Below are 12,546 nucleotides of genomic sequence, written 5' to 3'. Positions count from 1 at the left end.
TTTCATTTGAAACATGCGATATTGACGAGACGATTATTTAACTAGAGTTTAGTAAACTGAGTTGACGGTAATTGTTGCACTTTACACAATGCTTTTACGCAATTAAACACTTTACTTGAGAACTGCATATCTGTGTATTTACCTGTTATCTGTTATCTATTTTTATCTTGTAAACATGTTCATGTGTTCATATTTAATGTCTTTTTGAGCAAATAAATGTTGTTAAATCACCATTTTGGTGCCCGAATAAACAACACCTATATCCATGTTTGTTTTTTCATTCTGGTTTCTCTGCCATCATGTTCAGCCTCCTAATGTCAGGAAGCCTCTGCGGAAGAAAGGCTCAGTGATAGGGAACTACATGCTGCAAGACAAGCCAATCGAAAGGTTTGTTTCATCCATGATTCAGGCAGTTAAACCGCATGCTATGCAGGCTGCAGCCTTAGTTCCATCTTAAAACTTCATTAAAAATAGACTAACAGTTATAATAACTTAAGTTATGAAGTTATTATGACTGTTTTATAGTAACTAAGTATAATTGACCTAAGGAAGTAACTAATGTTCTGTCCCGTTGATTTACTAAGACAGCTGAGCTCTTTCAGCCAATCAGAGCTGGAGCTGGCTTCAGACGGGATACCATGTAACTCGTCCAAGAGAAGATTCAGAGAACACAGCTGTGACGATAATGGACGGACTGAAGCAATACAGGTACTGTGGACTCTTCAAGTGGAATCACCTGAGAGAGAGAGAGAGCGAGAGATGCAAATATAGGACATTTGCAGGACATTTGCATTCTGTAAAACCGCGATGGAAGGTCTGGGACATACTTACGTTACGACTGAAAATTTAGACAGACCAACTGAATAACGTTGCATACCCCCCCCCCCCCATATGCTCCTTCCTCTACAGGCCAGACTGACCAGCACCCACCCTCAGAGGGTATTCAAGGTGGTCTTTTTGGGGAACTCGGGAGTGGGCAAAAGCTCCTTCATCCACCACTACTGCAATGGACACTTCCCCAACACACTGGGTACTACTGTGGGTAAGAGAGTTAGACCCAATAACACACTGGGTACTACTGTGGGTAAGAGAGTTAGACCCAATAACACACTGGGTACTACTGTGGGTAAGAGAGTTAGACCCAATAACAGACTGGGTACTACTGTGGGTAAGAGAGTTAGACCCAATAACAGACTGGGTACTACTGTGGGTAAGAGAGTTAGACCCAATAACACACTGGGTACTACTGTGGGTAAGAGAGTTAGACCCAATAACACACTGGGTACTACTGTGGGTAAGAGATTTAGACCCAATAACACACTGGGTACTACTGTGGGTAAGAGAGTTAGACCCAATAACACACTGGGTACTACTGTGGGTAAGAGAGTTAGACCCAATAACACTGGGTACTACTGTGGGTAATAGAGTTAGACCCAATAACACACTGGGTACTACTGTGGGTAAGAAGTTATGACCAAATAACAGACTGGGTACTACTGCCCTGGGTAAGAGAGTTAGACCCAATAACACACTGGGTACTACTGTGGGTAAGAGAGTTCACTTCCCAATAACACACTGGGGACTACTGGGGTAAGGTAGTTAGACTAATAACACACTGGGTACTACTGGGGTAGGAGAGTTAGACTAACACACTGGGTACTACTGTGGGTAAGAGAGTTAGACCCAATAACACACTGGGTACTACGGTGGGTAAGAGAGTTAGACCCAATAACACACTGGGTACTACTGTGGGTAAGAGAGTTAGACACAATAACTGACTGGGTACTAGTGTGGGTAATAGAGTTAGACCCAATAACAAACGGGGTACTACTGTGGGTAAGAACGTGGTCATGTCCAAAATCTGTCTCGCTTACTTACCATGCCCTCATTTCGGGAGGTAGTGGACTCAGGGGATTATCAACCTTTGGGGAATAGGGGAGATTGGACTTCCTGGGGAGGTAGTGGATTACATGGGGAATATGGGAGGTAGTGGACTACATGGGGAGGTAGTGGACTACATGGGGAGGTAGTGGACTACATGGGGAGGGAGTGGACTACATGGGAAGGGAGTGGACTACATGGGAAGGGAGTGGACTACATGGGAAGGGAGTGGACTACATGGGAAGGGAGTGGACTACATGGGAAGGGAGTGGACTACATGGGAAGGGAGTGGACTACATGGGAAGGGAGTGGACTACATGGGAAGGGAGTGGACTACATGGGAAGGGAGTGGACTACATGGGAAGGGAGTGGACTACATGGGAAGGGAGTGGACTACATGGGAAGGGAGTGGACTACATGGGGAGGGAGTGGACTACATGGGGAGGTAGTGGACTACATGGGGAGGTAGTGGACTACATGGGGAATAGGGGAGATAGTGGACTACATGGGGAGGTAGTGGATTACATGGGGAATATGGGAGGTAGTGGGCCTGCATGGGGAGGTAGTGGACTACATGGGGAGGTAGTGGACTACATGGGGAGGTAGTGGACTACATGGGGAGGTAGTGGACTACATGGGGAGGTAGTGGACTACATGGGGAGGTAGTGGACTACATGGGGAGGTAGTGGACTACATGGGGAGGTAGTGGACTACATGGGGAGGTAGTGGACTACATGGGGAGGTAGTGGACTACATGGGGAGGTAGTGGACTGCATGGGGAGGTAGTGGACTGCATGGGAAGGTAGTGGACTACATGGGGAATAGGGGAGGTAGTGGACTACATGGGGAGGTAGTGGACTACATGGGGAGGTAGTGGACTACATGGGGAGGTAGTGGACTACATGGGGAGGTAGTGGACTACATGGGGAGGTAGTGGACTACATGGGGAGGTAGTGGACTGCATGGGGAGGTAGTGGACTGCATGGGAAGGTAGTGGACTACATGGGGAATAGGGGAGGTAGTGGACTACATGGGGAGGTAGTGGACTACATGGGGAGGTAGTGGACTGCATGGGGAGGTAGTGGACTGCATGGGGAGGTAGTGGACTGCATGGGGAGGTAGTGGACTGCATGGGGAGGTAGTGGACTACATGGGGAGGGGAGGTAGTGGACTACATGGGGAGGTAGTGGACTACATGGGGAGGTAGTGGACTACATGGGGAGGTAGTGGACTACATGGGGAGGTAGTGGACTACATGGGGAGGTAGTGGACTACATGGGGAGGTAGTGGACTACATGGGGAGGTAGTGGACTACATGGGGAGGTAGTGGACTACATGGGGAGGTAGTGGACTACATGGGGAGGTAGTGGACTACATGGGGAGGTAGTGGACTACATGGGGAGGTAGTGGACTACATGGGGATGTAGTGGACTACATGGGGAGGTAGTGGACTACATGGGGAGGTAGTGGACTACATGGGGAGGTAGTGGACTACATGGGGAATAGGGGATACTTATTTCCCACCATCATTTGCAAATAAATTCATTAAAAATCCTACTTTTCACATTTTATCTGTCATAGTTGAAGGGTACCTATGATGAATATTACAGGCCTCTCTGTGTATAGTGGTCTGTGTATATATAGTGGTTTGTGTATATATAGTGGTCTGTGTGTATATAGTGGTCTGTGTGTATATAGTGGTCTGTGTGTATATAGTGGTCTGTGTGTATATAGTGGTCTGTGTGTATATAGTGGTCTGTGTGTATATAGTGGTCTGTGTGTATATAGTGGTCTGTGTGTATATAGTGGTCTGTGTGTATATAGTGGTCTGTGTGTATAGTGGTATGTGTGTATATAGTGGTCTGTGTGTATATAGTGGTCTGTGTGTATAGTGGTTTGTGTGTGTATAGTGGTATGTGTGTATATAGTGGTCTGTATGTGTATAGTGGTTTGTGTGTGTATAGTGGTATGTGTGTATATAGTGGTCTGTATGTGTATAGTGGTTTGTGTGTGTATAGTGGTTTGTGTGTGTATAGTGGTTTGTGTGTGTATAGTGGTTTGTGTGTGTATAGTGGTTTGTGTGTGTATAATGTTATGTGTGTATATAGTGGTATGTGTGTATATAGTGGTTTGTGTGTATATAGTGGTATGTGTGTGTATAGGGGTTTGTGTGTGTATAGGGGTTTGTGTGTATATAGTGGTTTGTGTGTATATATAGTGGTTTGTGTGTATATAGTGGTCTGTGTATATAGTGGTATGTGTGTGTATAGGGGTATGTGTGTGTATAGGGGTATGTGTGTATATAGTGGTATGTGTGTATATAGTGGTATGTGTGTGTATAGGGGTTTGTGTGTGTATATAGTGGTATGTGTGTATATAGTGGTTTGTGTATATAGTGGTCTGTGTGTATATAGTGGTCTGTGTGTATATAGTGGTATGTGTGTATATAGTGGTATGTGTGTGTATAGGGGTTTGTGTGTGTATATAGTGGTCTGTGTGTATAATGGTCTGTGTGTATATAGTGGTATGTGTGTGTATAGGGGTTTGTGTGTGTATATAGTGGTCTGTGTGTATAATGGTCTGTGTGTATATAGTGGTCTGTGTGTGTATATAGTGGTCTGTGTGTATAATGGTCTGTGTGTATATAGTGGTCTGTGTGTATAGTGGTCTGTGTGTATAGTGGTCTGTGTGTATAGTGGTCTGTGTGTATAGTGGTCTGTGTATATAGTGGTCTGTGTGTATATAGTGGTCTGTGTATATAGTGGTCTGTGTGTATATAGTGGTATGTGTGTATATAGTGGTCTGTGTGTATATAGTGGTCTGTGTGTATATAGTGGTCTGTGTGTATATAGTGGTATGTGTGTATAATGGTCTGTGTGTTAACTGCAGGTGTCGACTTCCAGATGCGTGCTGTGACACTGGGCTCCACCACCATCGCTCTTCAGCTCTGGGATACTGCAGGACAGGAGAGGTTTGTGTGTGTGTGTGTGTGTGTGTGTGTGTGTGTGTGTGTGTGTGTGTGTGTGTGTGTGTGTGTGTGTGTGTGTGTGTGTGTGTGTGTGTGTGTGTGTGTGTGTGTGTGTGTGTGTGTGTGTGTGTGTGTGTGTGTGTGTGTCAGTGGAGGCTCCTCTGAGGAGGAAGGGGTGGACAATCTTCCTCAGTGAATTTCAGAAAAATTAATTATGTGAAACAAAAAGTTATCTTATTTAGATACAACTATAGTAAATATATTCACCTGACCAAATAATTGATTAAAATCCTGTTTTTGCAAACAAGGTCTACAGTAGCCTCAACAGAACTCTGTAGGGTAGCACCATGGTGAAGCCGGAGGACAGCTAGCTTCCGTCCTCCTCTGGGTACATTGACTTCAATACAAAACCTAGGAGGCTCATGGTTCTCACCCCGTTCCATATACTTACACTGTAATTATGACAACTTCCTGGAGGATGTCCTCCAACCTATCAGAGATCTTGCAGCCTGAGCTGACATGTTGTCCACCCAATCAAAGGATCAGATAATGAATCTAGTACAGAAAGCATAAGCTACAGCTAGCTAGCACTGCAGTGCATAACATGTGGTGAGTAGTTGACACAACGAGAGAGAGACAATAGTTGAACAGTTTTGAACAAATTAATTTATTCAAAAAATAAAAGAGAACGAGAGAGAGAGCTATATTTCGTTGTGTATATCTTTTTCACTTTTACTTACTTAGCTAGCGAATGCAGCTATCTAGTTTAGCCTACTCAAATACCTGGCTAAAACAGAGAGGGATGCTATGTTAGCTAGCGGGCTATGGCTATCCAACAAAGAGGGATGCTATGTTAGCTAATTGGCTCTGGCTATCAAACAGAGAGGGATGCTATGTTAGCTAGCGGGCTAAGGCTATCAAACAGAGAGGGATGCTATGTTAGCTAGCGTGCTAAGGCTATCAAACAGAGAGGGATGCTATGTTAGCTAGCGGCGCTAAGGCTATCAAACAGAGAGGGATGCTATGTTGGCTAGCGGGCTAAGGCTATCAAACCGAGAGTGATGCTATGTCAAGTCGCAATTTAACGGCTCAGACACGAGACGTATGTGGCAGGGTCTACAGGAAATCACAGACTACAAAAACAGCCACGTCACTGATACCGACGTCACTCTTCCAGACAAACTAAACACCTTCTTTGCCCACTCCTTCTACAGTGCCACCGTCGCGGCCCGCTAACAAGGACTGCCCCCTCTCCTTCTCCGTGGCTGACGTGAGTAAAACATTTAAACATGTTAACTCTCGCATGTCTGCCGGCCCGGACGGCATCCCCAGCTGCATTCCTCAGAGCATGCGCAGACCAGCTGGCTGGTGTGTTTACGGACATATTCAATCACTCCCTATCCCAGTCTGTTGTCCCTTCACAATGGCTACCATTGTTCCTGTACCCAAGAAGGCAAAGGTAACTGAACTAAATGGTGTGTGTGCTCAGCCCCCTCCTGTACTCCCTGTTCACCTACGACTGCGTGGCCATGCACGCCTCCAACTCAATCATCAAATTTGCAGATGACACAACAGTAGTGAGCTTGATTACCAACAACGATGAGACGGCCTACAGGGAGGAGGTGAGGGCCAGGAAAACAACCTCAGACTCAATGTCAACAAAACAAAGGAGATGATTGTGGACTTCAGGAAACAGCAGAGGGAGCAGCACCCCATCCACATCGACGGGACAGTTGTGGAGAAGTTGGAGAGTTTTAAGCTCCTGGGCGTACACATCACAGACAAACTGATATGGTCCACCCACACAGACAGCGTGGTGAAGAAGGCTCAACAGCGTGGCCTGGTATGGCAGCTGCACCGCCCTCAACCGCAAGGCTCTCAAGAGGGTGGTGCGATCTGCACAACGCATTCACCCGGGTCAAACTACCTTCCCTCCAGACACCTACAGCCCCCGATGTCACGGAAAAGCTAAAAAGGACAACAACCACCCGAGCCACTGCCCTTTCACACCGCTATCATCCAGAAGACGAGGTCAGTACAGGTGCATCAAAGCTGGGACCGAGAGATTGAAAAACAGCTTCTATCTCAAGGCCATCAGACTGTTAAACAGCTTCTATCTCAAGGCCATCAGACTGTTAAACAGCTTCTATCTCAAGGCCATCAGACTGTTAAACAGCCATCACTAACATTGAGTGGCTGCTTCCTAAATTAGAGACCTGATCACTGCATTTACATTTACATTTAAGTCATTTAGCAGACGCTCTTATCCAGAGCGACTTACAAATTGGTGCATTCACCTTATGACATCCAGTGGGACAGTCACTTAACAATAGTGCATCTAAAACTTAGGGGGGGTGGGGTGACACTTTAATAAATGGATCACTAGTCACTTTAAACAATTCCACTTTAATCATGTTTACATATCTTACATTTCTCATCTCTTATGTATATACTGCATTTTATACAATCTACTGCACCTTGCCTATGTCGCTCGGCCGTCGCTAATCCATATACTGATATATGCATATTTTCATTCATCCCTTTAGATTTGTGTGTATCAGGTAGTTGTTGGGGAATCGTTAGATTACTTGTTAGATATTGCTGCACTGTCGGAACTAGAAGCACAAGCATTTCGCTACAGTCGCATGAACATCTGCTAACCATGTGTATGTGACCAATAAATTGCGATTTGATTTGATTTGAAATGGGCAGATGTATCAGACAGATGAGGGAGAGAGAGATTTTCATCCAGGAGTTAGTGTCTCTGTTCCAAATAGTTCCCTGTGAAGTGCACTAGGCTTCTTATTACCAGGTCTAAAGTAGTGTTCTAGATGTTAGATGGTTTCTGGCTATCCTACACTGGAACTCTTGTAAGTCAAGGTTTTTATTTTTATTAATTTATTGCCAGTGTAACTGCTAAACTGCTTACTGACTGTACTGCATGGTTGTAGCGGGTTTACCAATGCGGTAGTTCTATTATCCATGGTGACTATGACGTTACTTTAGCTAATACGGTGACGATGACGTAGGCTGTGTGTAGCGGTTATGATGTGAAGGTTTTGATGCCTGGCCACAGACAGCTGATGCGTTTGTGCATTGAAGTCCACAAGCGAAGGGGAAAAAGGTGAGAGTGGAGCGCGTAGATACGAGAAGTAATTATATAATGATTAAAGGGATCATGCTGTTTGTATGTGGCTGCTATGAAAATGAACTGTGTTTGCGTGTGATCAGGGGGTGTATTCATTCCGCCGATTCTGTTGAAAAACATTTCTCAAATGGAACAAAACGGGGATAAACATACCTGAATTTGTCCAATAGAAACGCTCGTTTGCAACTGTTGGACTAATGATTACACCCTAGATCAGCTAGATGCAGGTAAGAGTGTCCACGTTGGTATTGAATGTGTCACTGTCTGTCACCTTGATTACTAATGTCTGTCGGCCTGTGTGCACCTGCGTTGTAAACTTTAATTCATATAATAGGTTGTAGCAACCTCATGATGGGTACAGGGAAAATGTTAGTATCATGTAATAGCCTAAACCTATCACTGTTACATTGACCTGTGTGAATGGAATATGAATGAGAGTCATTCAATATGCTGTAATACAAATAATGCTGATGAAATATACTAATCCTCCCTCATCTTAAATGGCACCAACCGCCACTGGTCTGTGTCTGTGTGTGTCTGTGTGTGTGTCTGTCTGTGTCTGTTTGTGTGTGTCTGTGTCCGTTTGTGTGTGTGTGTGTGTCTGTGTGTGTGTGTGTCTGTGTGTGTGTGTCTGTGTGTGTGTGTCTGTGTGTGTCTGTGTGTGTCTGTGTGTGTCTGTGTGTGTGTGTGTGTGTGTGTGTGTCTGTGTGTGTGTGTGTGTGTCTGTGTGTGTGTGTGTCTGTGTGTTTCTGTGTGTGTTTCTGTGTGTGTTTCTGTGTGTGTGTGTGTGTGTCTGTGTGTGTCTGTGTGTGTGTGTCTGTGTGTGTGTGTGTGTGTCTGTGTGTGTCTGTGTGTGTGTCTGTCTGTGTCTGTTTGTGTGTGTCTGTGTGTGTGTCTGTGTGTGTCTGTGTGTGTCTGTGTGTGTGTGTGTGTCTGTGTGTTTCTGTGTGTGTCTGTGTCTGTGTGTGTGTGTGTCTGTGTGTGTCTGTGTGTGTCTGTGTGTGTGTGTGTCTGTGTGTTTCTGTGTGTGTTTGTGTGTGTGTGTGTCTGTGTGTGTCTGTGTCTGTGTTTGTGTGTTTGTGTGTGTGTGTCTGTGTGTTTCTGTGTGTGTCTGTGTCTATGTGTTTGTGTGTGTGTTTCTGTGTGTGTCTGTGTGTGTCTGTGTGTTTCTGTGTGTGTCTGTGTCTGTGTGTGTGTGTGTGTGTCTGTGTGTTTCTGTGTGTGTGTGTGTGTCTGTGTGTGTGTGTGTCTGTGTGTGTGTGTGTGTCTGTGTGTGTGTGTGTGTGTCTGTGTGTTTCTGTGTGTGTCTGTGTGTGTCTGTGTGTGTGTGTGTGTCTGTGTGTGTCTGTGTCTGTGTCTGTGTGTTTGTGTGTGTGTGTCTGTGTGTGTGTCTGTGTGTTTCTGTGTGTGTCTGTGTCTATGTGTTTGTGTGTGTGTTTCTGTGTGTGTCTGTGTGTGTCTGTGTGTTTCTGTGTGTGTCTGTGTGTTTGTGTGTGTGTGTCTGTGTGTTTCTGTGTGTGTCTGTGTGTGTGTGTGTCTGTGTGTGTGTGTTTCTGTGTGTGTGTGTCTGTGTGTTTCTGTGTGTGTCTGTGTGTGTCTGTGTGTGTCTGTGTGTTTCTGTGTGTGTCTGTGTGTTTCTGTGTGTGTCTGTGTCTGTGTGTTTGTGTGTAGTCATTTTGTCCTGTTTCTTTTCTTCACGTCCAAGGTTCCGCAGCATTACCCAGCAGTACTATCGCAAGGCTGATGGAATCCTCACCATGTATGACATCACTGACTCCGCCTCCTTCTCCGCCGTCAGAGGGTGGATGGACCTTGTGCAGGTGAATGAATGGACAGGTGAAGGGGCAAATAAATTATTGCAGTTTTTTGCATACAACCTCATCATGTGACAGGCTGTTGGGTAATATGAATTTGCATACAACACCATCATGTGACAGGCCGTTGGGTAAAATGAATTTGCATACAACCCCATCATGTGACAGGTTGTTGGGTAATATGAGTTTCATGTTAATTATATAATATGGCTATGATAGTAACATGTTAATTATATAATATGGCTATGATAGTAACATGTTAATTATATAATGTCTATGATAGTAACATGTTAATTATATAATGTCTATGATAGTAATTATATAATGTCATGTTCATTATTTAAATATGATAGTAACTGTTAATTATATAATATGGCTATGATAGTAACATGTTAATTATATAATGTCTATGATAGTAACATGTTAATTATATAATGTCTATGATAGTAACATGTTCATTATTTAATATGTCTGGTAGTAACCTGCTCCTCTTCTGTACTAGGAAAGGATGTCTGAGGGGGCGGTCCTGATGCTGCTGGGAAACAAAATGGACTTATCAGAAGATCAGAAGAGGGAGGTTACCACCAGAGAGGGACAGCGATTGGCTGAGGTAAGATTATATCCTGATGACTGATGAGACTTCAGGACTTCTAATGGCTGAGGTTGTTTTTACTACTATGTGCACCTAAACTCAGCGAAAAAAGAAACATCCCTTTTTCAGGACCCTATCTTTTATCTCCAAAGATAATTCATAAAAATCCAAATAACTTCACAGATCTTCATTGTAAAGGGTTTAAACACTGTTTCCCATGCTTGTTCAATGAACCATAAACAATTAATGAACATACACCTGTGGAACGGTCGTTAAGACACTAACAGCTTACAGACGGTAGGCAATTAACATCACAGTTATGAAAACTTAGGACACTAAAGAGGCCTTTCTACTGACTCTGAAAAACACCAAAGGAAAGATGCCCAGGGTCCCTACTAATCTGCATGAACGTGCCTTAGGCATGCTGCAAGGAGGCATGATGACCGCAGATGTGGCCAGGGCAATATATTGCAATGTCCATACTGTGAGATGCCTAAGACAGCGCTACACGGAGACAGGACAGACAGCTGATCGTCCTCGCAGTGGCAGACCACGTGTAACAACACCTGCACAGGATCGGTACATCTGAACATCACACCGGCGGGACAGGTACAGGATGGCAACAACAACTGCCCAAGTTACACCAGGAACGCACAATCCCTCCATCAGTGCTCAGACTGTCCGCAATAGGCTGAGAGAGGCTGGACTGAGGGCTGGTAGGCCTGTTGTAAGGCAGGTCCTCACCAGACATCACCGGTAACAACTTTGCCTATGGGCACAAACCCACCGTCGCTGGACCAGACAGGACTGGAATAAAGTGCTCTTCACTGACGAGTCGCATTTTTTTTTTTTTTACCTTTATTTTACCAGGCAAGTCAGTTAAGAACAAATTCTTATTTTCAATGACGGCCTAGGAACAGTGGGTTAACTGCCTGTTCAAGGGCAGAACGACAGATTTTGTACCTTGTCAGCTCGGGGATTTGAACTTGCAACCTTTCGGTTTACTAGTCCAATGTTCTAACCACTAGGCTACCCTGCCGTTTTGTCGAACCAGGGGGTGATGGTCGGATTCGTGTTTATCATTTCGAAGGAATGAGCGTTACACTGAGGCCTGTACTCTGGAGCGGGGTCGATTTGGAGGTAGAGGGTCCGTCATGGTCTGGGGCTCTGTGTCACAGCATCATCGGACTGAGCTTGTTGTCATTGCAGGCAATCTCAACGCTGTGCGTTACAGGGAAGACATCCTCCCTCATGTAGGTTCATCCTGACATGACCCTCCAGCATGACAATGCCACCAGCCATACTGTTTGTTCTGTGCGTGATTTCCCCCAAGACAGGAATATCAGTGTTCTGTCATGGCCAGCGAAGAGCCCGAATCTCAATCCTTTGAGCACGTCTGGGACCTGTTGGATCGAAGGGTGAGGGCTAGGGCCATTCCCCCCCCAGGGATGTCTGGGGACCTGTTGGATCGAAGGGTGAGGGCTAGGGCCATTCCCCCCCAGGGATGTCTGGGACCTGTTGGATCGAAGGGTGAGGGCTAGGGCCATTCCCCCCCAGGGATGTCTGGGACCTGTTGGATCGAAGGGTGAGGGCTAGGGCCATTCCCCCCCAGGGATGTCTGGGACCTGTTGGATCTAAGGGTGAGGGCTAGGGCCATTCCACCCCAGGGATGTCTGGGACCTGTTGGATCGAAGGGTGAGGGCTAGGGCCATTCCACCCAGAAATGTCCGGGGAAACTTGCAGGTGCCTTGGTGGAAGAGTGGGGTAACATCTCACAGCAAGAACTGGCAAATCTGGTGCGGTCCATGAGGAGGAGATGCACTGCAGTACTTAATGCAGCTGGTGGCCACACCAGATACTAACTGTTACTTTTGATTTTGACCCCCCCTTTGTTCAGGGACACATTATTCCATTTCTGTTAGTCACATGTCTGTGGAACTTGTTCAGTTTATGTCTCAGTTGTTGAATCTTGTTCATACAAATATTTACACATGTTAAGTTTGCTGAAAATAAATGCAGTTGACAGTGAGAGGACGTTTCTTTTTTTGCTGAGTTTATATTTGGATTGGTTTACTACAAGTTTACTATGTTTACTGCAATGTAACTACTGTGTACTTCTATATTTAGTTTACTATGTTTACTA

At 45.2% G+C, this 12,546-nt stretch overlaps 1 protein-coding gene across 6 annotated transcripts in view; it reads left to right on the top strand.

The window, feature by feature from the left end:
• Nucleotides 1–12,546, top strand: part of cracr2b (calcium release activated channel regulator 2B) — a 59,472-nt gene that overhangs the window by 25,145 nt on the left and 21,781 nt on the right. For 4 of the 6 annotated variants that reach the window (XM_046352153.1, XM_046352152.1, XM_046352149.1 and 1 more), the window contains 6 exons: nucleotides 308–387; nucleotides 585–708; nucleotides 910–1,042; nucleotides 4,771–4,852; nucleotides 9,703–9,817; nucleotides 10,314–10,421. In XM_046352153.1, coding sequence (XP_046208109.1) covers nucleotides 308–387; nucleotides 585–708; nucleotides 910–1,042; nucleotides 4,771–4,852; nucleotides 9,703–9,817; nucleotides 10,314–10,421 — 642 coding nt within the window. Of the gene's footprint in view, nucleotides 1–307; nucleotides 388–584; nucleotides 709–909; nucleotides 1,043–4,770; nucleotides 4,853–6,063; nucleotides 6,248–9,702; nucleotides 9,834–10,313; nucleotides 10,422–12,546 lie in introns of those variants that run through there. The other 2 variants (XR_006839183.1, XM_046352154.1) reach the window with 2 other exon arrangements.

Source organism: Oncorhynchus gorbuscha, linkage group LG06 (genome assembly GCF_021184085.1).
Source record: "Oncorhynchus gorbuscha isolate QuinsamMale2020 ecotype Even-year linkage group LG06, OgorEven_v1.0, whole genome shotgun sequence".
Classification (NCBI taxonomy): domain Eukaryota; kingdom Metazoa; phylum Chordata; class Actinopteri; order Salmoniformes; family Salmonidae; genus Oncorhynchus; species Oncorhynchus gorbuscha.
Note: the sequence above shows the minus strand (reverse complement) of the source record. Positions and strands in the feature narration are given on the sequence as shown.